General features: G+C 50.1%; 1 protein-coding gene across 2 annotated transcripts in view; it reads right to left on the bottom strand.

The window, feature by feature from the left end:
* Positions 1–23,483, bottom strand: part of PRRX1 (paired related homeobox 1) — a 31,466-nt gene extending 7,983 nt beyond the window's left edge. For both annotated transcript variants that reach the window (XM_042819911.1, XM_042819913.1), the window contains exon 1: positions 23,243–23,483. In XM_042819911.1, the coding sequence (XP_042675845.1) occupies positions 23,243–23,483 (241 nt within the window). The remainder of the gene's footprint in view (positions 1–23,242) is intronic.
* Positions 23,484–27,869: the final 4,386 nt, after the last annotated feature.

Here is a 27,869-nt window from a genome sequence, read left to right as displayed (position 1 = left end):
ATCAAAGTCAATGTCAACATGGACATTGTTCTTCCTTCTGAGCTCCCCATTCAATTCTCCTTTTGGATCTTAACCCTGTGTATGCAGACCAGATGAACAAATCTCTGAAAGCCTTTGGAACTTCCTGGGAGTCTGCCAGGCTTTTCAAGATCCTCTCCAGCCCAGAAGACACCCAGTGGAAGGCTCTTGGGGCTGCCTGGCCATTGCTCAGATCCTGCGTGATGCTTCCATACAAGGAAACGTGAGCACAGCGCCCTGAGGGACAAGAAGTAAGCAAGCCAAAGGCTGTACAAGGCTGGGGAACAAAAAACCCTCCTGCCAAACACGTTAACACCACTTGCCTGGTTTCCTCCCGGAGCAAAGCGAGACAGTGGTGATTCACAGCTCACCTCCTAACCGCTGGGCTGAGCGGCGGAAGGATGCCGGCATTACCACAGTGACTCAGGGCCAGATCACCTCCAGCCCTGGCTGGCATCAGGCAGGGACGTGAGTCACTGTCCCGGCACCGAGCGGCAGAGCTCAGCCTGCACAGTGGGCTGCAGCTTTGAGGTCTCCCTTTGCTGCACATCTGGAACAGCGCAGCACAGCTGGATCCAAGCGATGTGGGCAGGAGGAAAAAAACTACAGAACGGCCGTGTGAGCCCAGAGCTGGGCTGACAATCAGCCCTGCTGGAACTCCTTGTCGCGTTGATATGCCACAGGACAACTAAAAACTGCTAACGAGGGAATGCAGGCACTAAACCCCACGGGTCTGCAAATGTCACCTTGCTCACAGCATTTAAGGCAGCCTTTGACATGTTGACAGATATATATATATCTGTCATATATATATATATATTTTTTTTTACACCAGTCACAGAAACATAGAATTGCTCAAGTTGGAAAAGACCTTCAAGTATTGCTTTTCCTTATCAGGAAGGAGCCCTGACAAATGGTACCCCTAAATTATGTTGACAGCACCAATGCCTGGAGTCAGCAGAAACAGAAAGAAGAGGAAACAAGCTCTAAAGTTCTTGAGATGGGTCAGGAGCCTTTCATCAACATTCTTTTAATCAGAAATATTACAAACAGTGTTCTTCAAAGCCCTGCTTCTCGCAAGTGAGGCCCCTGAGGAGAACGAGATGCACGCTCCTCTGCTCCGGAACCAGTGCTGGATATTCTGAGAAGTTCATTTCCAAATCCCAGTGTTTCACACTGCACTGGGGGGATTTTGTTTCCTGTTTCCATATACGTGTTTTTCCTGTACGAGCTCTACGTTCATGCACTACTTAAAAATCCAAACGCACTTCTAGGACGCTCCAGAGCACTTCTAACTGCTCCCAAATAACACAGTGTCCTATCCTTTCCTCCTCACTCATCACGTCTCCCCGTGCAACAGGGCAGAACCGCTGTCTTCATGTCAGGGACAGTCACTGGAGTATCATCAGATGGGTCTGTTGGGATGTCACATTGAAAATATAACAAACTATAAACCAAACCAGAGCTCCGAACTGTATGCCTACATGTAACTTACAAGAGCAGTACTTTTTCCAACAGTACATGCAACCGCGACAAATTTTGGATTTCCAGTTTGTAGGAATGCCTGTACATACTTGCTTTCATTCCAGGTCGGAATAAAAACAAATTTCCAGATGGGGTTTACATTGCGTGGGCAGTTTTGAAAAGTTTTGACCGGTTCTATGAAGTCTTGAAGCAGAGGTTAGAGAGCATGTATCAGATCTGAACTGAAAGTCAACAATTGGGTCTCATTAAACAAGAGACTGAGATGTCCAGCTGCAAATCACTTACAGTAAAGCTGGGCAGATCTGTCATATTGGTTATATAAACTGTAAACCAAGGAAGGATTCCAGGAAAAAAAAAGGAATCACGCTGTAATCATTGCCTGAAAAACAAGAAGTTACCACCAGAGATTGAATACGGATTAAAGAAAACCAAAACAAATCTATTTCATGGGAGAAAACAAAGCTAGAAACTAAAAACCCAGCAACTGATAACTCCTCAAAGGTCAAAAAAATCCCGCAAGCCAAAAAAAAATGAAGGTTTTACTTGGAGTAGTAGGGGAGAAAGAAAAATAGAGAACAGAAGGGAGAGGAAAAATCTTTTGCTTGGGATTGAAGTTGAATTTTAAGACCTTCGCAGGCACACTTTGCAATTTTATCCACTCTGCTTTGCTTTCGGTTCGTTACATTCATCCAAAATACTGTCATTCCTAGTGTACAGGAATCGACACAAGAAAAAGAAGGGGAAAAAAAGAGCTGGAAAGGTTTAATCAAAGCTAATTCTCCTTCTGTAGCTCCAGTGTCCCAACAGATGTCCATGGGACAGTGACACGGGTGCGAGATGCATCACTCCTACACAAGACCTCAAATTATTTCAGTTACACAGAAAATTGCAGTATGTGAAGCTGTCTTGTTTGGATCACCAGGAACACAGGAATGAGAAGAGGAAAAAAAAGAAAATAATAGAAAGAAACAGATGCTGCATTTTTTTAAAAACGTCTTCGGGTTTGATTATCTCATGAACTAGTCAAGTTCACCTCCTTCACAAGAAAAAAAATGGCTATTTTGTGAACAGGGTGTGGGACTTCAGAAAGGCAATATTGAATTTTTCACATCAAAATTCAGTTTTAATATAAAATAGAAAAGCGTGTGCATTTCCAGCGTTACCCAGGGGACGACAGCAGTTCCTCTCCGAAGTGTCTGCAATGTGGAACTTATCAGGGTAATTTCTAGCTGACCGCATACAAACAATTACATATCATTACAGAGCTGTGAATAGCTCTTGCATGGATTGCGTGCCTCCAGACTCCCAGCTCTGCTTGCAGGCTGGGAACTTGCTGAGGTGCTGCACAGCCCTTCACCAGGGCACTACAAGCCCAATCCCAGCTGGAAGACAGCACTCCTCTTTGGGATAGTTTCAGCTCCGGTGCTCTGCCTCTCATCCAGAGGGGATCTCAGAGCCCATAGATTGTGCCATCTGCAGCTGCGCGCCCATAGGATGTCCCTTCTCCCCATGTCAGTGCTCCTGTTTGCTGGACTTGGTAGCAGCAGTGAAGTTGAACAAAAAAATTGCAATTGCGACCCAATGGGAATCCAGACATTCTTCCTAGAAAGGCAAACGATGGTAAGCGCTTATTACTGGGAAACAATATTTGCGGGGGAGGAAGTATACATCCTTCTCCAGGATTTGATACAAAGCCACTGAGAGTCCCCCTAGATCCCAGAGACAAGCCTGAGTTCTGCTCTAACAGCTCTGCTTTGATATTTGCTAGAGTTTTCCTCCTGGGCATCCTACAGCTCAAGGCTTAGCCCAGCTCCTCTAACAAGCCTTCCCGCCGGGTCTTGGGGTCAGAGTGTTCCCATAATACAATAAGCACTGTATGGATCTCATAAGCTCCAAGGCACAGTATGTTATGTGTTTGGAATTCCTCGTATGCTTTTATACTTTGTTTTACATATTGTAATTTTTATATGCATTACCACATTGATCCTTGGAAAATTAATTTAAAAAAAAAAAAAAAAAAAAAAAAAAGAAAGATAATCAAAAGCAAACACATAGTTTAAAAGCCTGCCAGCGGCAAATCATGTTCTGTGAGACTGCACTTTGTAACTGACAAAGAGACCAAACCACCAGACTGTGGCCGGGATCCAGCAGGGTGAGTTTACCAGGCAGGGTGGGGATAGGATCCAGCAGGGCTGCGGACTCCCGAGCCCCTCGTTAGGGCAGCCCAATGCCGCAGGCACACTGGACCTGAGACAGAGGAGCAGAAATGCAATCGCGTGGATGCTTCAGCCAAACCCCACTGCTATACCCAAGGCACGGAACCCATGGCACCCTGAAGAGGCTGTGCCTCCCCAGTGAGTTGGGGCACCTTGACCTTCATAGCTCCTGTCTCACTTTGGGGTCAGAGCTGGAATGGGTGCCTTGGGCAGGGCTGAATATGAAGTCATGCCTTTGCAAGGTCAGGGTATGGCTTCCAACACCCACATCCTCTTCCCATCAGCTCCCCTTCCCATGCCATGTGTCCTGATGTTTCAACTTAGAAACGGCACTCATGCAGCCAAGATCAAACTTCCCAACCTCCGCCCTACTCCGTCGGTATTTTCTCATTTCCAAAGCCCCTCCCTGTCCTAGTTCATTCCAGATAACATCCGTCTTTCCATCTCCCCAGCACCCTTTCTTGGCCTTTCTGAAGAAGCTCAGAAGCCTATCTACGTATAACCAGGTATCTCTGCCTCTTTAAACCTCAGCGTGCACATGGGGTACATCCACACACACACAGCTACAGAGAACACTCCTCTTAAAAGTCCAACCTGCTCTTACACACCGACCACATACCCATCCAGGACCTTCAGGCAGGAGCCCAGCACCAATGTCCACATCCTCCTGCTCATCATCAACTGTCTCCAAGGCAGTGGCAATAAGCTGTCACCGGAGCCTGGCAGGGCCAGGTCATTCAGTTGCTTTCTGTACACATCCCATCACAGAAGGCTCCATATGGTCACAAGCTGTAGACACATGGCATTATTTCCACCTACTGGATTTACCTAGAGTTTCCTCTCTCAGTTAATGGGATGTACTGGAGCCAGGAGCACAAGGGTGGTTGCACCAGCCTTTCTGGATGGCACATCCCAGGGTTTTTTTTTTCCAAGACCCTTCCAAGCCCTGAAAGTAGTCCTCCTTCTCCTGATGGCCATGGGTTCAGCACGTGTTTGTACTCATTCAAGTGGCTGTAGAAGCCATGAAGAGGGGGCCCTGCAGCCCACCTGAAACCACTCCCCCCATCCAGCACCTACCCAAACTCTGGGCAACAGTGCTTTTATTACTGATTTTCTCTTATATTTAAAAAAAAAAAAAAAAAAGTGGCATAAAGTCCCCATGAACTTCAACCACTGACACTTTCTAATGGGGAAAGTTAAAGCAGATACATGGATTAAGAAAAAAGCTTTTGCCAAGGCAGGGAAGAGCTGCTTTGGGGGTATTTTTATTTTTTTTTCAGACCATAGACGGATTACAAATGAGCTAACAGGCGTTCTGGGCAGACAACTCATTTCCAAATGCTCCAGCCGTTGCAAGAGTCTGCAAACATTACCAGGGCCCAGCAACCCACACCGGCAAAGCTTGACTCGGGCTCACCTGCCCAATGAGCATCTGAGCATGCTGGGACCCCGCCGTGCTGAGCAGTGCCATTATCACACAGCCCTACCTCAGCAGGGTCTGGAAATTCACTTGGACGTGGGCTTTGTATGTAGGACCCGTGCGAGCAGACAATAACCGGTGGGATGCACGCCAGCTGGCCCTAGTGGTGCACAGAAAAGCTGTTCTCAATGGATATTTCATCTGTTTGTCATCCAGACATGCAGACCTTTGAGCTGCATGGCAGAGCAGGCTCCAGCTCATCTCGCCTGGCGGCCAGGGCCACTGGTGGAGCCCAGAGCACCAACAAGAAGGGAAGGCGCAGAGCATGGTGAGAATGCGGAAGCCAGCTCCCCAAAGGCTGTGCTCCCCTTTCATTAGCATCCAAGAACAAATGGGTTTTGACCAGATCAGGCCACCAAGTAACATGCAAATCAGAGCGGAGCCGCTGCAGAGCTCCACTCAGAAATCCAGATTTCGACCACTAATGCATTTTATGGGTCCCTCTTGATCATGACTGGAAAAACGATGACATAAGAGGTCCAGAAATAACAGAACTTGAGCCTGGCTGTCAGCATCCAGCCCACCTGCCTCTTCCGAGCATCCCGACAGGGAACGCATTCCTCGGGTGGGGATAAAGGGCCTTTATATCCCACACTGCTCAAGAAGGCAAAGCCTTTGGAGCACTTAGGGCCATTTTGGAGTGTAACTTATCTGACACAGCAGCATTCTGCAGAACAGGACCACAGAGAGGATGCTCCAAGGGCTCCCATGAGCCCTGTGCCCCTCTCTGTGCCATGCCAAGAGAAACCGGGCTGTGCCCCGCCGCCATCCCCAGCCCCTTCTGGGCAGGGAATGCATTTTACATTAGCTAATAAATTGCTACATCTTATGTTTCCTAGCCTGCTGGAATGATGAATATTTCGGAATGTGTTTTGAATGGTTCCTTGCCAGAGTCAAACAATCATCTAGAGATTTTAAATCAAAAGGCTGAAAAATGGAAACCTCTGTCTGTCCACAAAGTTCACTGCAGTTTGAAAAGCCCAACTCCCAGCAGAGGAGGCACAATGATTGTTGTCAGAGCTCCTGCGAATTGGGGCAAATGAGTGATGTGCTGGAAACCGTGTTCCCTAACATGGACTAATAACCTTTGCCTCCAGGTGATGAATATATTAGCAGGTTTTTGCCTATTGCTGCCCTTCATCAGGCTGCGAAGTCAGATATGCTAACCTTGAGGATCAGACGATTTAGGGAAGCTGTATGGAAACACAGGATATTTCTGCCATAAATTGCTGCTCTCAGCCTGCTGCAGGGCTAGCAGATAAATGCTGCTTTTCTAGCCTAATTTAACAAAATTTAAAGGCTTTTAAAGATTCTAGATAATTAATTGCGTCCACTTTTTTACTTACACTACAGCCAGCCTCATGCCTACCTAGAATAGGAATAACTCACTCAAAATAAGACTCGATAGCCCACCCAAAGGGGCACACAATTAACACAACCATTTACACAACACAACAATTAACGCACCCATACTGCGTCCCACCTCCTGCTCCAGCCTCTGCATCCCATCGCTGCGGTAGCACAGGTCACTGCACACTGGATTGGCCATCTGCAACTATGGCTTAGCAAGCTTAGCACTACCCCCATGCAGTGAGATGCGGTCTCCGTTGATAAAGTAGAGCAGGACACGGCCGTGTCTCATTGGAGCAGTCAGAGCTGGAGTGGGTCCAGGAAATAAGCTTCCCTCTCCCCCGTGGAGATGGGCTGTCTAGACACATTGGCAAAGCTGTGAAGTCAAATTTGCAAGGCTGCATCCTTGTATACAGCGTGCTAAAGACACAAGTTCCTGTCCCCTGGCCTGTTAGCATCAGTGTTTTTTCATACTCCCTCATGTCAATCGTGTCCAGCAACGCCAATTACTTTCACTGAGAAATTCTTAAACAGAATTCTTTCCCCTAGAAAAAACAGTTTTTTCGATCAACCCACTGGCAAAACCATTTGCTGGTTATTTTGCTATGCTTATTTTCGCTAACAATTAACGTAAAAATAAAATAAGTCTAGTAGAAAGCATTCTTAAGCCAAAAAACATCAGAATTCATATATAAATTGCAATGGAAGCCTGAAAAAAAAAAGTTATCCGACTAATAAAAAAATATTGAACAAAACCACTGGGAGTCAGGCGATGTTTTCCATGCCCTCAGGGCCCCACTCAACACGGCACTTAAGGGCAGGCTGAAGACCATCCCCCTCCAGTCTCCCAGCGATAATGGGATGAGGGCTTCTGTTCCATGCTGGAGCCCTCCTGAAATCAGTAAATGACTCTCAGCCAGACTTAAGTTCCTGAAGGTCATTAGAGTATGTTAAACAGATCTCTTCACCGCCGGAGGCCCTTGCAATGAGCTAGAAAAACACGTGTTGGAACTGCACCTCCATGTTGGAACTGCACCTCCATGTTGGAACTGCACCTCCATTTCCTTCCTTGCTTTGCCTCCCCCATCCATTTAGACATCCTGCTCTCTGAGGACACGCTCTGGCGCTTCACTCACAGCACTTAGAGGGGTGTGGACAACAAGGAAGTCACTTCAAACTAAACCAGAAATAGGTCATATTGCAATTGTGATCACAATCATAATTAAAACTACTTTGGGCACATTGTGTAAACATACACAGCAGCTCATCGTCTGGATGCAAACAAGCAGGAGTGGGATGGGCTTCCCACTCTGCTCCACCAACTACATCCCTCAAGAGGGCTTCTGAAGCCATCCCACCCCGAGGCAAGAAAGCTCAGCTGCTCCCAGAAATCTCAAGAGCCTTTGACTTCACTTGGGCAATCTCCACCCAGTTGCAGGAATAAACACATCAGTCCATGGCTTCCTCCTCATGCAGCTCTCCATACAGCTCCTGGAAATAGGCACTGGGATGAAGGCCACAGATCAGGCCATCTCCTGCCAGACCAGGTCCCAGCCTCGTGCTGAAAATGTTGAGATGGGACTGGTTGTGTGGAGTGTAACAAAGATTAGAGCATCCAAAGAGCTACGGATCCAGCTCAGAGAGAGCTAACACAGAATGGTCTGATCCTGCAATAGGTCCTCTTTTTCTTGTAAACGCAGCTCATTAAATGTTTGCTGGAAAAACAGAAAAGCATTTTCCACTGAGAAGGGGACATCCAAGAAAAGCCCTTTTGGACATAAATTGGCAAAAGGCTGCCGAGCATTTATCTTCGGCATAGAATGTGCTCTGTCAGGAGGGCTGTAACTAACAATATGCTGAAAAACATGCCACAGACTTCCACTGTATTTTATTTGGCGCAAAGGGGTTATTCCTCAGCACAAAGTATTTGCAACTGGCATTGGTTAAACAAGAAATTACAACCTTCAAAAGATCCATTTAGCGTCGGCTGCAAAAGTACGGAATTTGCCATCGGCTTCGATGACAACAGACTGTGCTCCATAAAACACCATGAAGACGCCTGGCTACGATGCTCAGTGCAAGCTGCCAGTTCAGCAGGGCTCCAGGAGCTTCCTGCCCCTGCTCAGGAGGATGCCACCAGTTTTAGGACAGTGATATCTCTGTCCCCAAACCTCATGCAGCTGCTGACTTCAGCCACCAGGCTCAAGGCACTGCGAGCTGATTTCCACGAGAACCAGCAAAGCCAATGGGGAAATGGCTCTGGTCAGGCTGGGAAGAATCTCTAAGCCACAGCTCAAGTCAACAGCACAGACAGATCCAAGGATGTGGAACTGAATTAATGGGTCATCCGGTCACCATGTGGCACCTGGGGTAGGAAGGGGGGAGTGTCATTACCTCCAGCAGCTGCCCCTGGTGCTGCCAAGTGGCATCCCAGGACAGGAGATGGCCACATGTCCCCATCCCCACCTCTCCATGCAGAGGAAGAAGCTCTGCCAGCAAACTCCCCAGACCCCACATCTTTTTCCATTCCTATTTGCTGGGTGCTCCAGGAAAAGGAAACCTCAGAGGCCTTCCTGGTGTTTGCTTTGCACCTTGCCTTTGCGGGGTGCACATACTAAAGGGAGAAGGTGACTGCCCCCCAGCAGCCTAGTGCTATCTTGAATTGGCCCAGAGAAAGTAACAGAGACTCTGGGTTCAAAATGAGTCCTCACATCAGCTGTCAAAAGTGAATTCTGCACAGTTTAACCTTAACCTTGCTGCAAGCCCAGTGCTCACTCAGTGAGCTGTGAAGTGCTCTGCAGGAACTTTACTGCTTCCTTCCCCAGTCCGAGCGCAGCTACAGCAGACATACAAAGACAGGGTTTTACTAGGCAAAAGCCCTTATAGTTTACCTTGCTCTGGCAGGGTATTTAACCATTCACCAAATTTCTGCATGAGAAGGGAAAATGAAAGCTTTTGCATTGTTGCTGCCCAGCACTATGGTGTCTGCAGCCTTCAGATTAACCCTTGCTCCTGTGCTTCTTCCAACTAGGAGCTTTCACTTGGTTTGAGATGAAGTACAGCCTGCGAGCCTGCTTTGGGCTGGAATGGAGGAGCTGGCCTCAGTTGGCTCCAGGTGCCACGCAGCATCGCTCATATGGGGAAGAAATGCTCACAACACAACCAGCCTAAAAGTTCATGGGCAGAAAGCTGGATGCTCCCAGGATCTGCAACCTAAATAGGTAAATAAAAGAATGAAGAGTCATGATCAAGCAAAGACACACAGATCTGGAAAGTGTACTTGGGTCTCACTGTACCAGCATGGCACGTGTAAGTGACAGCCCTCCCATAAAGCATTTCTGACCGATTCTGGAGCCCTCTCCTCCCTTTTCATCAGACAAAAAATCATTCAGATTTTCTCTCCCGGCACAGACTTGCAAGCCAGTATTGCCTAATGATTGCACTGAAATCCCATCCAGCATTTGATGGGAAGAAATGCATCAAGCTGCATGTCTCCCACTGCCATGCGCTTGCACTGGAGCGAGCGCCAGCAGAATGCCAAGGACACAGAGACTGCTCCCTGCACAGACACTGCTTTTACTCTGCAGATAGTTTAAGTGCCCCTGATGAATAGACATGCTTTCATGAATCAAAAGCAAGAGGAAAAAAAAAAAAAAACCAACAAAAGTCATCACATAAATTAAATCCAAGAAATATTTTGACCAAATCTGCTCCCAGCATTAGGAGGACTCTGAGAGCAGCAGATGAAAAGCTCCTATTAAGTTGGAGAATTCATCTCCTCATCCCTGCTGAAGGATGGATGGGTTGCTAAAACAAATATTACATTTCATTCTGGCTTACAGCACTCTGATCTTGCACCGCATGAACAGGGGAGGCAAAATGCTCCCAATGATCGTCATTCACACGCAGATGAATTCAGACCTTCCTTCTTGACAGAGCTGCCATGATACACACGGGTTTCTCCCACAGACTTCTCTGCTGCTTGGATATTTGTTCTGCACTAATCCTGGCAGTTTTAATGGACCTATTACCCTGGCATGGAGTAACAAAACTAAATCACAGAATTGTAGGGTTTGGAAGGTACCTCTGGAGACCATCCAGTCCAACCCTCCTGCTAAAGCAGGTTGCCTACAATAGGTTGCACAGGAAAACGCCCATGCAGGTCTTGAATGTCTCCAGAGAAGACTCCACCACCTCCCTGGGTAGCCTGTTCCAGGGCTCTGTCACCCTCAAAGCAAAGAAGTTCTTTCTTGTGTTCAGCTGTGTTCCACTTTGTGGCCGTTGCCCCTCGTCCTGTTGCTAGGCACCACCAAAAAGAGCCTGGCCCCATTCACCTGATGTCCACCACAGAGATACTGGTAAACAGTGATCAGATCCCCATTCTGTTTTCTGCAGGCTGAACAGCCCCAGGTTTCCCAGCCTCTCAAACCATCTCCCCCTTCTTGGGCACAGGCTGCATCTTTCCCTCGTTATAGCTTACAGCCCAAGTCTGAATCACAACATCTCTTTCCATTCTGGGATACCCCCACAGCTCTTGCTCACAGCAACACCCCAAATGATGGGTGCCTAACCGACCCCAACCACCTGCAGAGCTGCACCACTGGCACTGCCTGGAATGGCCAGGCTGTCCCAAAACAGTGCAGAACCCCTGCAACGGCCCCTGGCACATGAGATCTCCCTGCTCCATGCCAGAAAGACCTGTCATCCCCATCTTCAATGGGACATGAAGAATGAACAAGGCTGTGGGACCCAGTGCAGACAAGCCACTTTCAAAACAAAAATCGATAATAATTTAAAGAAAAAGCAGGAAAAGCTGTCAGAAAACCCCACTGAAGACCTCTAGCCTCTCTCTGCTCTCCCTACCCACTGCTCCCAGTCCTGGCTGAGCTCAAGGCAGGCTATGCCTTGCCACATCAGAGTGACACAAGCCAAAAAAGGGCCTCAGCCCTTTGAAGCAGCCACAACACAGGACATCCTCTCCATGGAGATGCACTGTGTGAGCCTGGCCCCTCACCACCAGGACACCAAAGCCAATGCGCAGAGTATGGTGGGGGAGAGCTAACGATGGAAGGGAAGATGCATCCCAGCGGAGTTCTGACACCAAACCCCTCTGAGATACCTTCCAAAAGGGCAGCCCAGCTGCTCCAGCTGCTTTCTCCTGGGTTTCCTGAGCAACCATTTATGATGTGATGTGTGCTACATCCCTTACTGCCTCGATGGCTTTAAAGTCATTGGCCAACTTCAACCGCAATTTGAGAACAACACGAACTGCAAAGGTAACCTCTACAGCTTCCCAAATCCGATAGCCTGGTACAAATGAAGAGATCTGATGCACCCGGCTCCTGCAACCCACACCGTCCACTCACATTTCCTTCCCTTTTCCTGCTGTCTCGGCACATTCCTGTAGGCTCGGACCAGTAGATGGCACCAGAATAACAGCAAAGCCCGTCTGGTTCTGCAATTACCAGCAACAACATCCCTGAATGCAGACTGGACAGTGGTACCAGCTCCTGCTGGGTGGGCATTTTCCCCTAGGACAGACCTCCTTTTGCACACACAGGGCACCCTGAAGATCTGTGAGAAACTCAGAGACCTTCCAACTCTTCACACCCAGGACTTACTTAGGAACTCTGTCCAGTAACATTTTAAGAGGAGTTAAGATTATTTTGACCTTTCCCCTCTCCCTACTATCAATTATACCCCAGTGAAGTGCAATTCCTCCGAACTATCTTCCGAACCATTTCTCAGCACGTTTTACCTACTGGTCCTTTTAGGAACACATTTGGAAACAGCAGCGCCTGAATCCTCCTTGGCCAACAGCACACAACTGTGAGCATTGGGCAACACCTACTGGGTTGGGATGGCCCCAGCCCCTGCAGGCTGGAGGGATGGATGGTAGGGCAGAGGGTGAGGCTGTGGAGGGTGAGGCTGTGCACTGTGAACACTGCCCAACCACCCACCTCTCCACTGCTCTTTGGTAATTCCTGGTTTCGGTGAGCTCCTCCTTGGCTGGCAACAAGTAAACACAAAATGGAGGGAAGCGGGCAGCAAGGGATGGCTCGCTGCTATCACTGCTGTCACCACTGCTTCTTGTGCTCAGTGCCAGCCCTGTGCAGCTGTCTCTGACCCTTCCAGGGAGCTCAGAGCCCCTCTGTCCCTAGATGATACTGAGTGTGCTTATCCCCCATCCCATTGATTAGATTTGCAGCTCTCCCTGTTTTCCTCATTTTACCCAAAGCCAACTGTGTTGTGATTATGAGATGCTACTCACACAGACTCTCCAACTTGGCCAGGAACACCAGAAATCTTCTGCAACCGCCTATTTTCTTCAGAGCCTCAGTCAAGTCTGAAGAGGTCCCAAAATACAAGATCAAGTTAGGCCCTTTCCACGCCTGATCTTCACTCTTTGTGGCTCTGCAGAGGTTTTCCTATCTCTGCTACTCATAACAGTGGGACTTTGGAGAGGGGATTCTCCTACAAACAAGCATGGCAGCTGCTTCACATAAGGGCTCGAGTTACAATCAGCGATGAGGACACATTTTTTCTTTTGTTTCTCACTATGTTTTGCTCCAAACCTGTAAACAGTTTTGCACCGCGTGGATCTGCGTTCTCCATCTGGTCCTGTGATCTGATTTCCTGGCAGGAATACCCCTGACATGGAATCACACAGGAATGCTGCAGCACATCCCTCCATCTCCCAGCCAGAACAGAGTTGCTTGGCCCACTGGGGTCTGTGACCCAGCCACAGCATCTCACCCAGTTACCCAATTGCAAGACCAGTGACTTGCATCTTCCAAAAGGCCTTCCAGGCCTTTGTGGCTTGAGAAGCTAACACTCCTTTCTACTTAGTTCTAGTGACTACATCACATTGTAAAAAAAAAAAAAAAAAAAAAAAAAAAAAAAGTATTTTCTGCCTCCTCTGAATGCTTGCCTGGCTTTTGCTCACAGCCCCTGGCTTGTTCTATCTTCTTCTGATGGAAAACAAAGAACTCTTCCTAGAGAGTCACGGAAAGGGATTCAAACCCAACATTGCAAGCGTCTGGAATGGCTCTTGTCAACACACTTGAATGAGAGGGAAAGGGATATGTAACACAAGCAAAAGCCAGCAGAGATGGGGAAACCCAGCGGAGAGCAAAGCCTTACCGAGGCAGCCTGTGGCCAGAGAGGCTGGGGCACGGGAAGCCCAGCACTGAGAGGAAGCCACGGCTCTGCACACAGTCCTGGAATGAACACTGCAACTTTGCTGACCAGCACAGGCAGAGCACCAGGCTAAGAACATGGGTGGTTGCCTGCTGAAATCCCCAGTATCACTGTAACGTGGGCAGGGACATCCAAGAGACCCTAGGGCAGGATCAGCTATATGATATTCACTCCTTCAGACGTCTGTCTTCAGCAGATCTTCATCTGGAGTCTCCACAGAATCCTCCCATCATCTCTCCCAGAGCTTCCTTACCCCAACTAACTAGGGCTGGGAGGACCTTTCCAGCTGCAATACAAGTACATGCACCTGAAGATCAGTCTATTCCCATCTTGAATGTATTTGAAGGCTGTTCTCCTGTCATCTTCTGCCCTCGAGCACCTCTTTCCTTCTAGACCATGGGTTCTGCAGCTCTCCTTACTGCTTTCTATCTCTGGGCTTTTCACTTAGTTGGTGCCTTTGACACTCAGCGAGCACAAGTGGAGCCAAGCACATGAGGACACCCCATAAGTGAAGCAGAACTACAGGTGATACGAGGGGATAAAAAACATCTGTCTTACTTCACAAAGATGCAGCTCTTGCATTGAGTCTGATGATTCACAAAGGGCACAGAGCCACAGCACTCCTTACACCAGATTCATACTCCCCTATAGAGGCAGCAGGTTGATAGCTCCCTCACTGCCTTACACGGCACCATGCATTAAGGCTTGGGTCATGGCTTGGAGGAGACATCTGCTCCATAAGCCTCACAGAGAAACAAGAGTGATTATTTTCCTTTGGGGCGAGTGCCAATCCCTGGCTAGGAGCCACTGGTGTGGATGGGACCAATCCATCTTGCTGGGCATCACAACCAGACCTCACCCCATGTACCATGATGCGCACCCTGCGCCACACGGAGGAAGGGTTCACACTGAACAAGCCAATAGTCAGCGACGTGGGGTTTCTGCATTCTTCTCCAGGCCGCTCGTTTTCCTGAGGGGAATGCCTCAGAAAACCCAGTGGGGAGGAAGAGGAATTCACAGTTCCCTTCCAAAGAGCAGTCTTTTGTTTGTTTGATCATTTTTTTAAATGATCAAGTAACTTGTGAATACAATTTCTGATGATTCTCACATCCTCCCAGCTGGAGAACGGTTCATGAACAGGCTCCAAACTCTGTAAATGAGCTTGTTAGTCATAAGCCTTCAAACAGGCTTGATAAACAACTTTCAGCCCGCAGGATATTCATCAACCATTCTGTCTGCTTGGTCTCCTGACACTAATTTATTATTTACAGTGAGAGATCCCTCTCCTAAATCACAGGTGATTGTTTCTCTTCACTGATTAGCTGTTTCTTTGTGGGATTTTTTTTTTTTTTTTTTTTTTAAAGGAGAAACAATGAAAACCAAATCACAAACAAGCAACACATAGCAAACTCTTATTCCGGAGCAATTCCCTTAGTTTCCATGAGACACATCAGTGTCCAAATGAAACAAACTGTAAGCAAAGATCTTTTTGGCCCAACCATCCAGACCTGGCAATAGCCAAGAAAAAGAGCGTGAACATCCCTGCGGGCTGCTGGGAATTTCTATTGGATACTGGGTGCTCCTTTCATCCTCTGGGAGAGCCCAACCATCTCATGGTGTTCAGCAGACCTGAGCCCGAGGAGTGAGGTGGGTTCAGATGTAGGCAGGCTCAAAACAGGCTCCCTGCAGGAATCCTTGCTGGAAGTTGCTCTGGTTCATGGAAAGGAATCTCCTTATAGCTAATCAGCTAATTAAAAAGGAAGGTGGTCAACTGCAGAGATGGAAGGAAATTAACTAACAACCAGGGGAGGAGATGCGGAGGGAAGAGAATATTCCCAAATCATTGTTAAAGCCAAGCTCTTATGTACAACCTATCCCACAGATCTCAAAGCCCCTCATTAAGGAGTTAGGATCATGACCCACTTCTATGGGTAGGGAAACTGAGCGCAACCAGTTGAACTTGGCCAAGATACTGCAGCAAGAACACAGGAAAAAGGCATAAATGCTGCACTAAGGAATTTTGGAGCAATAAAAAACTGGGCCATGTCTACCGACACTGAGGAAGAAGAATCACACCAAAAACCATTTTCTATTTACATTTTGGGTGCAAGTGCAGTACCAGCACAAAGTCTGTACCTTACAAACCCCACCCCAAGCAGAGCAGCCCCATGCAGCCTGGGTTGTGCACAGAACAGACCAACAGCCTCCCTGAAGTGCTGTCTTTCATTTGAGCACAAAATCCAGACCTGTGGTTCCACCACCTTAGGTCCCCAGAGTGCAGAATCCCATCAGCATTCAGGTGAAGGAAGTAGGATGCAGAGATCAGTTCCAGCCCTGTCCTGAAAGCTTTTGTTTCTCTCTCACTGCAAAATCTCTGCCACCTTTGCTCACCTATCCTCAAGCACTTTGGAACAGACAGGCTGCACTACCAGCCTGGGTGTGGAGATGGACTTCCCAGAGCCAAATTGAGCAAGCACGCTTAGGGAAGAGACACAGAACATCCACCAACTCCTTCTAGCACTGTCAACATGAGAGCGACCCATCCCAAGAAAGGACTTGACGCTGGGTTCACAAACCTCTGTGCTGCTCCCTTCATGGGAGAGAGTCACCAAGGTGCCATGCAGAACCATGACAGCCCAGCACCTTTCCCCACCCAAGTCCGACCCATCCCTGCAGAATCTTGTCTGCTAAGCTGAAGCTGAGAAGCAGCAGCTCTTCAAAAGCTGCAACCACAATTCTTTTTCCTAAATACGGGTCATATTAGTGATGCTTCCAAAAAGCAGATGATTTCCAGAAGCGCTGAGCAGGTCTTTACAGCTTCACCAGCTCACCACCCTCAAACACAATGGAAATAAGAGCAAAGCACAGACTAGCATAGCTCCCCATGGGCTAAAAAACCTCCTTGATCATGACTGGTCTGGCATCTACATGGGCTACAAGACAGGGCTGGGAGCAGCCTGGACCCTTCCCCACAACACCAAGGCACCCTGCTTTGTTCCCAGTGCTGCCGCTCTCCTCAGATCAGGATGCCACGTTCCCTCTCCACGCTGGAAATTTCATCTTGCCCCCAGACACACAGGGCCAAGGATAGATTTGCTTTTCCTTTGGTCAAGGAGGCCACCAGAGAGCTGGTGAGCTCCTTGTCCCCAGGTCCTGACGAATTCCAGCTCTTGGTGCAAAAGCAGTTGTGCTGCCTGAGCAGCCTGTGGCAATGAGGAGAGGGCCTCGGGCAGAGAGCGAGCAGCTCTTTGGACACCCGCCCTGCCCAACAGCCTTGCTGACTGACTGCAGTTTCTCCTGTCAGAAAATGCCTCCAGCCAGAAAACGGGGAAAATTTAGGTGGAATACATCCATGATAGGATGTAGTGACTTGTTAACAGCACAGCTGGCTCCCCTCACCTCTCTGCTCTCCTTCCCTTCCAGGAACACACGGCACCACGAGGTCCCGGGCACAGACTGTCTGGGACAGTGCTCTAAGCTATAACCTTTCCTTAGCCTCTGCAGTGAGAGAGGCGCCCAGAAAGCTACGTAAGCTGAAATAGATGAAGGCTGGCTTGCTCATCACGCTTTCCTCCCGGCTTCGGCCCTGCAGACGCCAGGCGTTCCGCTGCAGGAGGCCATCCCAGCTCCAGCACCGCTCCCAGCCCAGCCAGCATCCTCTGGATGCTCTCATTCTGGGGAAATTTGTCTCTGAGTAACGCTGCAGTGGTCCCAGCGGACGTGCAGTAAGCTCCATCCCCACATCAGGGCGCCTTCCATGGGGGCCCAGCAGAAAGTGCAGGAAGACAAATGATACCTTCTGTGGCTGTGGTAGAGCAGAGGCAGGCAGGAAGGGAAATGGCAGGACAGGCACACGTCACACACCGATGTACCAAGGGACAGCCATCCAACTGAGGTGCTGGAGGACTTCAGAGCCCTGGCTGTCACAACATGGAGTGACAAAGCACAAACCCCTGCACACCCAGCAAAGCGGGTGGCAATGGGGTCTACATTCATAGGCTTCAAGCCATAGAGTCTGTAACATAGTGCTGTTCAGAAGGACTTTTCTGCACGGCCAGTGAGAGGTTGAATTCATACTCCTGCCCCTCAGGGGAGCATCACTGCGACTGAGGGTATTTCAGAGATGGCAGCTCTCTCAGCTCCAGACATCACATCCCACATACACCAACCACGCAATGCACCATCCTTCAAAGAACCAGACCTATGCTCTATGCTCCACCACCCATGCACAGGTTGAAACCTCTGTAATCTGAGCGTAAAGCCACAAGGACAGTCCAGACAAAGCCAGAACAGAGCCCTGGACAGCAGCTCCTCTGCCACGCCGTGGGGATTCTCACTTTGCTGCAGAGAAAGGGAGCAGGGTGGGGAACCAAAAGGCAGTGATTCATCCTCCCCAAAACAGAGGCCCGAGGCTGGGATATTGTGACACTTGGTCATACTCGTGATGTGCTTCATTATGCAACGGAGGCCCAGCAGGAGCGCAGCTCCCTCAGGGCTACTTCATACAGGTTTCCAAAACAATTAAATATACCATAAACAACTTGCGACCAAGAATAAACACCTATAATCTCATCAAGCCATTCTGGTGATCTCAAAAACCATGGGAGTATATTCAGCCATCAGGGAAAAAAAAAAAAAAAAAAAAAAAAAAAAAAGGAAAGACCATTGCCTTGAAGGAATTATGGCCATGTAATTCTGTGCCTGCTTTGTCAGAGCACTCAGCTTTAAAGCCTGCCAGCTCCTCCTGCTCATGCAGTGTCCATGCTCTCTCTCAGCCCAGGCTCCCTACCATCACTATTTGGGTACGTGTTGCACCAGTGCCAAAATGCACAAGGATGGTGCCCCTGAGTACAGACAGCAGCGCCTCATCCCTCCACAGGGACATTTATTCCACCGGCCTCAAAAAAAGGTTTTTTTTTTTTTTTTCACATGACTCCAGGCTGCTGGTCAAGCCTCTAAACGCTAATACTCATCAATTGGCATAGGCATAAACAGACCATTGAATCGCATGCTATGACCTGTGTGAGTAAGGACTGCCCAAATTAACCCTGAGATAATATTTTCCCATGCGACTGTTTTATACACCACCAAAAAAACAGAAAACGGAGCAGTTAACAGTGGAAACTCAGCACAGATGACAGAAAGCTGATGTTCGTTCAAAGCCTGCTGGAAGTTTAGATCAAACCTTTAAGCTTCTTTTTTACGAGATGTTTCAAAATCTCATTTTCATGGCACTATTTTCATTACGTCAGGGGAAGGGGGGGAATTAAAACAAAAAGAAGTAAAAACTTCCAGCGAAATCTTTTTCAAATTAAGGAGTTGGAAGCGTTCGCGGATGGGCTGCAAACACAAACGCCATCAGCACATTAGGAGACCATGAGAACCAGGAAGCAAATCTGATTGCGATAAAACAAAGTGAAACGCACAAATAAAAGCCTGGTTTTGTCCATCTAAAGGAGGGCAGTGCAATCAGCACCCTCAGACACACTCAGCTCCCTCCTTCACATTCACATAGCTTTCCACCCCTCTGTTAAAAACAGTAAATTGCCCATTTTTGTCCATTCTTTGCTTTCGTTTCATTTTTCTTCAGGACTCTGCTTGTGACAGAGTTGCACTCCTGTCTCTTGTAGGCAGTCAGAAGAAAGAGAAATCTACATGAAAAAAAAAAAAAAAAAAAAAAATTGCTTTTCCAATTTCAAATCACAGCATTCAAGGATGCAAGAAAAAATATCAAACAGCAGGCAATGCTTAACCAAATAATCACACACCAACCGGCCTGAGAGCAAAATGACAAAGCAGGCAGGCTCTAGGATGCCCGCCGCACTGCTGGTGTGCACAAAGATCAGTCTTGCAAGAAGCAGCAAACTGCTCTGTTTCTTTCAGGCAAACAGCCCAAAGGAGTGCCTCAAAAGGAGCACCCATCCCCAGTTTTTGCATGAGTGGCTGGGAGGGGAGGGCTGGGTTTGGGATACTCGTTCCTGGCGGCACCGTGGATGGATGCTCAGCGCTGTTGCGTGGTTCAGGCTTCACTTCGTTCATTTGCAAGGTGAGCTCCTGCCTCCAGCCCGTTCTTTGCCTATCTCAGTCTGAGCAGCTTCTGGGAATGAGGGCTGCATTTCACAAAAGAAACAGCCCTTTAGAGCTTCAAGAGAAAGCAAGTTTGTAAAAAACCCCACAGCCCTGCTGCTTTCTCCCCATATACCTCGGCAGCGCCCGAACCGCTCTTCCCATTACAAAGCAATGGCAGAGCTCTTCTTCTCCTTACAATATTCCCAACAGTTTTGGGTTTTTTTTTTTTGTTTTTTTTACACAGGGTGGGGAGGCACCACGACACCAGATCAGCAAGAAAAGGAGAAACAATTCAACATACACACAAATCATTTTCTCTTCCTGCAGCACCTGCACCTGCTTTAATTAAAAAGGGGTGATTAACAGCACAAACAGCAGCTGTGCATCCTGCAACTCAGGGTCCTGCCTGCAGCCAGCAATGAGACACGGAGGCAGAGGGCAGGAGCCCAGTTGGCGATGGAATCATTCCTGCCCTTGTTCATCCCTGCATCCCCATACCCAGCGAGCTGCCTAAGCACAACCCATCCCCAGCAGCCCGACGTGGGCTGGAAGAGAAGCACAGCCCCAGGCTGCCACCCCATTGTATCCAAGAAAAATTAAGGGACAGTAATAACCCCAACATGCAGAAGCTGAGCACGTCCTGGATCAAAGTGGGGTTTATTCATTCCTCACGAGAGAACTGAGAGCACAACCAATTTTTCTTCTGCTGCTCGCTCTCCACACTGTTTTACGAGCCGTCAACAGTCACACTCAAACAAACAAACCAAAAAAGAGAAGAAAAAAAAAAAAAAGCAGATGGCAAACATGCCATCTCCAAAACAAACTGTTAGCTCCGCAGCCCCATGCTTGGAGGACTCATCCTGCTCAGGACCACGAGCTCTGGGAACCCACCATCGGGCTCCTGCCACCACCAAAGGGCACTGCGTCCCTTTGCTGGGAAGCCCTGGGAGCCCTCCCTGCTGAACTGGGATGGCGTTTTCATCCCAGCTTCAGTTGGTCTCAATGCAAACCTTGCTAGCAAACACAGTGCAGCCGTATCTTTCGGGTGGTTTTACAGTGAAGAGGAACTCAACTCCCAGCTGCAGGGCAATGGCATGGATGCTCACCATCCAGCTTTTCAGGTTTGCGGAGCGCAATTTGAACTCGACGCAGCGATGGTTTTGCAGCACCACTGATGAAATCCTGTTACACACACTGACAGCTCTCCCCACACGTATTACGATCTGAGCTATTCCCAGAGATGCCGTTTTCCTTCTTTTCCAATAGGAAAAATGTTTTCCCCTCAACCCCTTCACAGTGAATTAATGGTAATGTAGTTCCCCCAGCCCCACAAGTCTGGATAAAACTTTGTTATCTCTGTGTCATCCAGCACTTTGGTTCGCTGCTACAGGTCGGGGCAAAACACAACAGCAGGCCAGCCGACTTTCCTCCAGATTAGAAGAACATTTTCAGTACGCCGTAGACATCCCACAATATCTCCAAGCAGCTTTTCCTTTCTCGTCCTCAGTAACACAGAATAACAGAGCTCGGCGTTGGCTGTTCTGCTGAACCAGCTCTCATTCTGCACCGTGCTCTCACACAGCCCTTTCCTGCACACACAGCAGAACACTCTGCAGGTGGGGAAACTGAGGCACGGATCACACTGGGGCTACTAAACACATCAATGAAACAGCCACACAGCCCAGATGACAGCTCTGCCCAAGGAGACAGAGAGGATTTATCCACGCTATTCTTTTCGTCTTGCTTTAAAATACTTCTAAAACTTCCTAATTCGCTGCAACGGCATCCAAGCTTTTACGGCATCTGGAGAATCCCCGATTGACTTCGAGGGGCAGTTTGCCCCCTGCTTGGCATTGCTGGATGGGCAGCATATGCCTGGACTGGGATATGGAGTGTTCAACGTTCTGAGAGCAACGTGGGCAGCAGGGGAATGCAGCCTCTCTGCTCCGGGCTGAGCTCAGCAGCGGGAAGCACCACGAGCAACCCGGGGCCCAGTTAAATACCATCAACGAAACTGGGGGCAAAAACAAGGAGGAAAAAAAGAGCTGTTGGCAGAACTCGTTGCTTATGTCGGGGGCCGCCCGGCCACAGCCTGGCAGGACAGGAGTCGAACCACAGGACAACGGCGATCGCTGCCGCCCTGACCCACTGAACGCACACTTTTAGGGCCAGAAATGCGTTTTGCCGGCTCTCAGGAAGGGACGTTTTTAAAGCGGTTTTCCAGCGGCGCTCGATTCGCTCCTGTCCCCGCCGCAAAGGAAAAGCCGCCCCGGGACGCTGCCTCTCCGCCAGACAGAAGCGGTCACCGCAGTGAAGCCCGGGGGCGGGGGAGGGGGGGTCTCACGTTGGGGAAACGCCGTTTTTTGGGTGCGTTACCCCTTCGTCAGCCCCGCCCGGGGAAGCCGAGAGAAGCCGTGTCGGGGCGGCGGGGGGGGGCTGCGGGCCGGCTCCGAGCACCCAGCGGAAAGTCAGCGATGGGCCGGGGGGGCACAAGGGGAGGGTTCCCTACAGCCGGGGATGGGTGGCGGTGCCGCTGGCCCGGTCCGTGATAGCACCGTGACGGTGCCGCTCGTTTATATACGGCGGCTGCCAGCGAGAGGCAAAAAAACAAAACAAAGCAAAAAAAAAAAAAAAAAAAACCAAAAAAAGAAAACCCAACAAACAATCCGAAAACCAAAAAGGAACGAAAACCGTGATTTTCGTTTTTCCTTTCTCGTTCTTTTCGCCTCTCGCTGGCGGCCCGGCCGATCTCGCTGGCAGAGGGGGGAGTTCTCACCGGGAGCCCTCGGAAGGGATCCCGTGTCCTTGGCTGCGCTCCGCTCCCCGCAGCGGCTGCCGCCTGACCCGACCCACAACGAAAACCGCGTCCAGGGCGCATTTCTAACCGAAACGAGGAGGGGAAAGGCAGAGGGACTTGCACACCTACCTCACCCCAGTCCTCCGCGGCTCTCCCGTAGCACAGCGCTGCGCTTGGAAAATACCGCGCAAGCCTGTGCGCATTCCCCGCTGCCCTACTGCGGCCCTTTAGGACGGGCTGCCCTGCCCCATCCCCTGCCCCGCGCCTGGGGGCTGCAGGGGCCCGCAGCAGGCGGCTCGGCGAGAAGCAGGGCTCGACGAGAAACGAGGCTCGGCAAGGAGGCTGCTCCGTTTTCCGACCACGCACAGAACCACGGAGCTGCGCGCAGAGCTCCAAGCTGCGGCCGGCTCCGACGGGACGGGCGATGAATGGACAGATAGACGGGTGAAGGATGGATGGACGGAAGCACGGATGGAGAGATGGATGGACGGAGGGAGAGAGGAAGGAATGATGGATGCTCTGCCCCGACCCCGTCCCGCTCAGCCCCGCGCTCAGCCCCGACCCTGCCGCGCCGCTCCCCGGTTCTGCTCGGTTCCCCAAGCGGCGGCGGGCTGTCCCCGCACTTACTGTCCTGCTGCGGAGTGTCGCTACCGCTCGTCAGCCCGGGGGACTCCAACAAGCTCCTGCCGGGCTCGCCGCCGCCCTCGTCCCCCTGCGCGGCCACCATGTCTCCCGCCTCCTCCAGGTCCAGCAGGTGACTCACGGAAAAGTTCTTCTTGGCTTGTAAATTGTCCAGGCCGGCAGGGCCGTCGAGGCGGGCTGGCAGCAGGGCCTGCCTCTCCATGGCGTGGGCATAGCTGGACGCCATGGTGCCGAGCGGGGGCTTTTCTGCCCTCGCCCCCCCGGCGCCCACCGCCCCCGCTCCCCCCCCAGCCGCCGGCCCTTCGAGGGGGGAAGCGCACGGCCCGAGGGCGGGGGGAACGGGGACCCGACGGCGGTGGGGCGGCTGGAAGGAAAGCCCAAAGGAGAGCGGCTAGGGCCGGCCTTAAAACATGCCGGAGGGAAGAGAGAGGCCGGCTCGGGGCGCCGGGAGCTGCCGCCGGCCGGGAGGAGAACGATGGCTGTGGGGCGGCTAGGGCGGGTGCGCCCCGTCCCTCCGCCTCCCCGCCCGGCCGCTCCGCTCCCCTCCCCTCCCTCCTTCTCCTCCCTCCGCCCCTCCGGGCCGCACTTCAAACGGCGGGGGCGGCCCGCCGGGTACCCGTGGAGGGCGGCCCTGCCGGGACGTGGCACCGGAGCGGGGCCCCCCACCCCCGGCCGGGATGAGTGGCGGCTGCGGGGGGCACCGGGCAGAAGAAGACGGGGGAGAAGCGGCTCTCAGTCCTCTTTAGAGGGATGCGAGGGTGGGGGGTATGGTCAGCGGGAAAAGGGTGGGTACGGCCCTTGGGGGAGCAGAAAGAAAGGGTGAAAATGAGAAATACAGTTGAAAGAGTAATAGGAATGGGAGAGAGAGGGGGGAAAAAAAGTAGAGGGGAAGAAAAAGTGCAACAAAACTAAGGAAAAAGGCAGGCGAGAAGTAGCAAAAGAAGAAAAAAAAAGCAAAATAGAAGCAGAAAAAAAAAAAAAAAAAAAAAACCAACAACGGTCAGACCAAAAAGCAAAAAAGCAAAGGAGACTGAAAGATAGGAGGACCCTCAGAGCTCTGCAGCCAGTGAGCCAAGGTCCCAGCAGGTCCTGGTGACGCAGACAAGCAGAAGGACAGGCAGTGCTCAGCCTTTACAGCAGGGCCCCAGGGCAGCCTGGTGGGTGCAGAGAGGGGTGCTGGCACGCTTCACCAGGCCCCCAAGACCCCACATCCCAATAGCTGCAGCATGGGATCGGCACTGCCACAGCCAGCCCAGAATTTCCATCCCCCCTGATCTGGGGAAAGAACATTTGATGCCATCAAAGGGCTCCAGATTGAAAACAGATGTGCTTCCCCGAGCCTCTCCATGCATTTAATTAAGGCTCAGGCATGGAGGAGACAGTTTCATCATTAGTTTGCTTTCAGGCCCCCACTCCAGTCCCAGTTTACCCTTTGCTGTCTCAAAGACCCAAATGAGTGTGGCAGGGCTCTGTTGTGCTCAGCTTGGACAGAGCAAGGCTGCCCACAGCAGACAGTGGGGCAAAGCTGTGCACATATGTGTGGGTATACTCGCACCTAAATACCGCATGTGCATCTTTGTGCCAACAGCAGTGCCTCACTGCATACTAGTGTGTCCCTTTTTGGGATGGGTATTAATATAAGGGGCACCTCTCAGGCAGTTTTACCCTCTTTCTTCTCATTCTCCTAATCAGTTTTGCAGCTGACCTGACAGCTATGCTGGGGAACCTGAACCACGTTCATCCCCTTTGCACTGGTGTAATGCTGCAATGGGATGATATTAGCACGGTCGCAAAGTCTTTGACTACAGCAAATGAGAATGAGACCAAATGCAGCAGCCATAGTTACAGAAATGAAAGAAAAGAGCTGCTTACTTTTGTAAGGCCTCAGGTATGCAGGGATCTCCAGCAAGAGATGCCCACACCTCCACTGCCAATCCTTCAGTAAGGTCTCAGAAGGGATGGATCCTGACTCCATACCTTCTGGTCACTCAGGTTCATTGCACACACCTGAGCTCCCCTGGGTTGGCCCTGCCTTTCCACCAGGTGCTCAATCACTGCTTCAGGCTGTGACTCAGCATTTCTGCTACAACTGGGGAGAGACTGCTCTGACCCCCAGGCAGCCCCAGCAGAAGCCACAGAACGTGAAAGAGCAACTCTCGGTTCTTCCTTCATTGATATTCTCACAGATATCCAAGGAAAGAAACATCTCCATTTATTTTTCACATGTTCCTCTGCTCAAGGGCATCCCTCAAACAAACGTTTCTTGGCTTCAGGATTTGGGAACCCAACCCAGTACCAACAGGTGCCCTGGAGTGATGATAAGTGAAAGCATGTTGGTACTCCATGAGTGCTCCCCATAAACACATCCTCCACAGAAGAGTGACACAGACATAGCAGCAGCTCAGAATCAGGATTAGTGCATTCTGCTCCAGAAGCTTTCATCTATGGGAAGAAATCCCACTAGGAGATGGAAGGGTGCTCTGTGTACACTCAGTGTAGCAGGGCATCCTATTATACTGGCCATCAAGCAAAGCTTGAGGGAATGGAGAAGGCACCTTCTGACGTGTAGGAAATGGGTTGCGCTCAGCCCCAGTTGTAGTTTAGCTTCTTAGCTTCTGTGTTTGGGGATGCCAAGCAGCTGGAGGGCTTGAGGCACATCTTTTTGTGGCCTATGAGACCAGGCTTTCAAAGAGCCCACCTGAGGCTACTTTGGCCAGCTGTATTATGTCTGTGTTCAGAGCCTGGCACGGATCATAACCCGGATAAGATCAGACAGGCAGGAAGCATTTCCCTACCAGACTCATCTTGTGATAGACCAAAGCAGCCCCAGAAAACCACAAGCAAAAGACAAACAATCAGAGAGATGAGGATGGGGAGTGGATGAAGGACATGTACTGAGCTCCTGGGTGAGCTATTGCAAATCTCACACTGCTATTGCAATAGGAGTAGGATCACCTCCACAGGACGAGCATAAAAACATGCCCTCATCAGCCATTTCATTTAACTTGATTCAAAGTTTAAGATTGTCACCTTATGTGAGTGCTCAAGGAAATCACCTCTGTGTCCCTCTCCAGGAGAAGAAGATAAGGTATTTGCTACCAACTCAGACGCTTCAGTTTCATCCTTTCTGAGTGTCCAACGGCCAGGTGTCGCGCACTTTTTCTGGATAAATAGGCACGAGCCACACTGCTGTCTGTTGAGAACTCAGCACATCTGATCTTATTGTCAGATGGGGAAACTGGTGCACAGGCAGTTTGTCCTTGGCAGCAGACCCAAAGAGAGGTGATAGGATACCACAGTTCTCATAACCTCAACTGGGTTCTCATAGCCCCAGTTGGGTCCCATGCTCACCACCCAGAGCCCTGCCTAAAAACCTGTCTTCCTACCTTGTAGCCACCTCAAAGGATGTAAGGCAGAACCAAATGCTATGATTTTCTTCCCTCTCTTCCCAGTTGCATATCAAGAAGGAGAGTCTCTAACTCAAGCATCCATCCTAGTTCCTGCAGTTTCCCATGAAACCCAGCACCTGGCAGTTCCTGTGGCTCTCAGCTCCAATAATATGGGCTATCCAAGTGTGGTATAAACCTTCAGAAATGTTTCCTTCACTTTTGCACGTGTCCAAGCAGGGATTTCCCAGCACCCTCAGCCATAACCTTGGTTAAAGTTCTCAAGCAGACAAGCAGCTGGAACATACCAGGACCAAAATATACAGTGCCATTTATTACTGCTCCGCAGTCCTTAGCCTTGACTGTACAAGGTGCTCAGCTCCTGTGAAGCATGCAGGTGTCCTCAGTGCTGCTCTCCTGTTGTTGAGACGGGTGACTGAGCAGGCAGGAGGCTGCAACAATGTTTGTTCCTCTTCTACTGACAGCCACTCTGCAGAGAGGTTTCCCTGAGATAGACCTTCCTCCCAGAAAATTCAGCTCCCTACAGGCAAGCCAATGAGAGACATCACATCAGGGCAGCTCTCTGCCCCTGAGCCTTTTTGGGCTGCAGCCACATGGTTCCATTGCATTCCATTGCATCCCATTGCATCCCATCCTATCCCATGCCATCCCATGCCATGCCATGCCATCCCATCCCATCCCATCCCCAGCAATATCTCCAGTGCTGGGCTCTCCTCTGCCAATACCCCAGTGCTGAGGAGCCAAAGACAGCTCTGCAGCTACAAGACCCTCTTTGCAGCTCTGTTCAGGGCTGGATGAGAACAAGGCTGAGCTGGGAACCTGCACAGGGGCATGTGTATGTGTATCGCCTTACACGTGTGTGTGCACACATTGCCAGCCTGGAGGCAGCCCTCTCTCCTACAGACCCACAGACTTCTGCTACACACTTGGGTCAAATCTACCTCTTTTCCTCCTCTCCTGCCCATGCAGAGCTGCATTATTAGATCTGTGGGGACCAGGTAGTCGATGGTCATTTTAAGCTGTAAACTCAACATCACGGTTTCTTTTAATCCCAAACATCTTGATATCATCTGGAAATGCCATGAGCAGTTTATAATTAGGGTTTAGCATGCAGATTAATACCAGCAGCTCCAGGGTGAACAGACCATCAGAGTCTAATCAAAGCTTAAGTGGGGCAGCAATTTTAAACCAAGATTTATTATTCC

This window comes from Centrocercus urophasianus, unplaced genomic scaffold, assembly GCF_019232065.1.
Source record: "Centrocercus urophasianus isolate 14NV4802_14NV808 unplaced genomic scaffold, USGS_Curo_1.0 seq_18, whole genome shotgun sequence".
Lineage (NCBI taxonomy): Eukaryota > Metazoa > Chordata > Aves > Galliformes > Phasianidae > Centrocercus > Centrocercus urophasianus.
The sequence above is the reverse complement of the archived record's forward strand: the minus strand, read 5'-3'. Positions and strand labels throughout refer to the sequence as shown.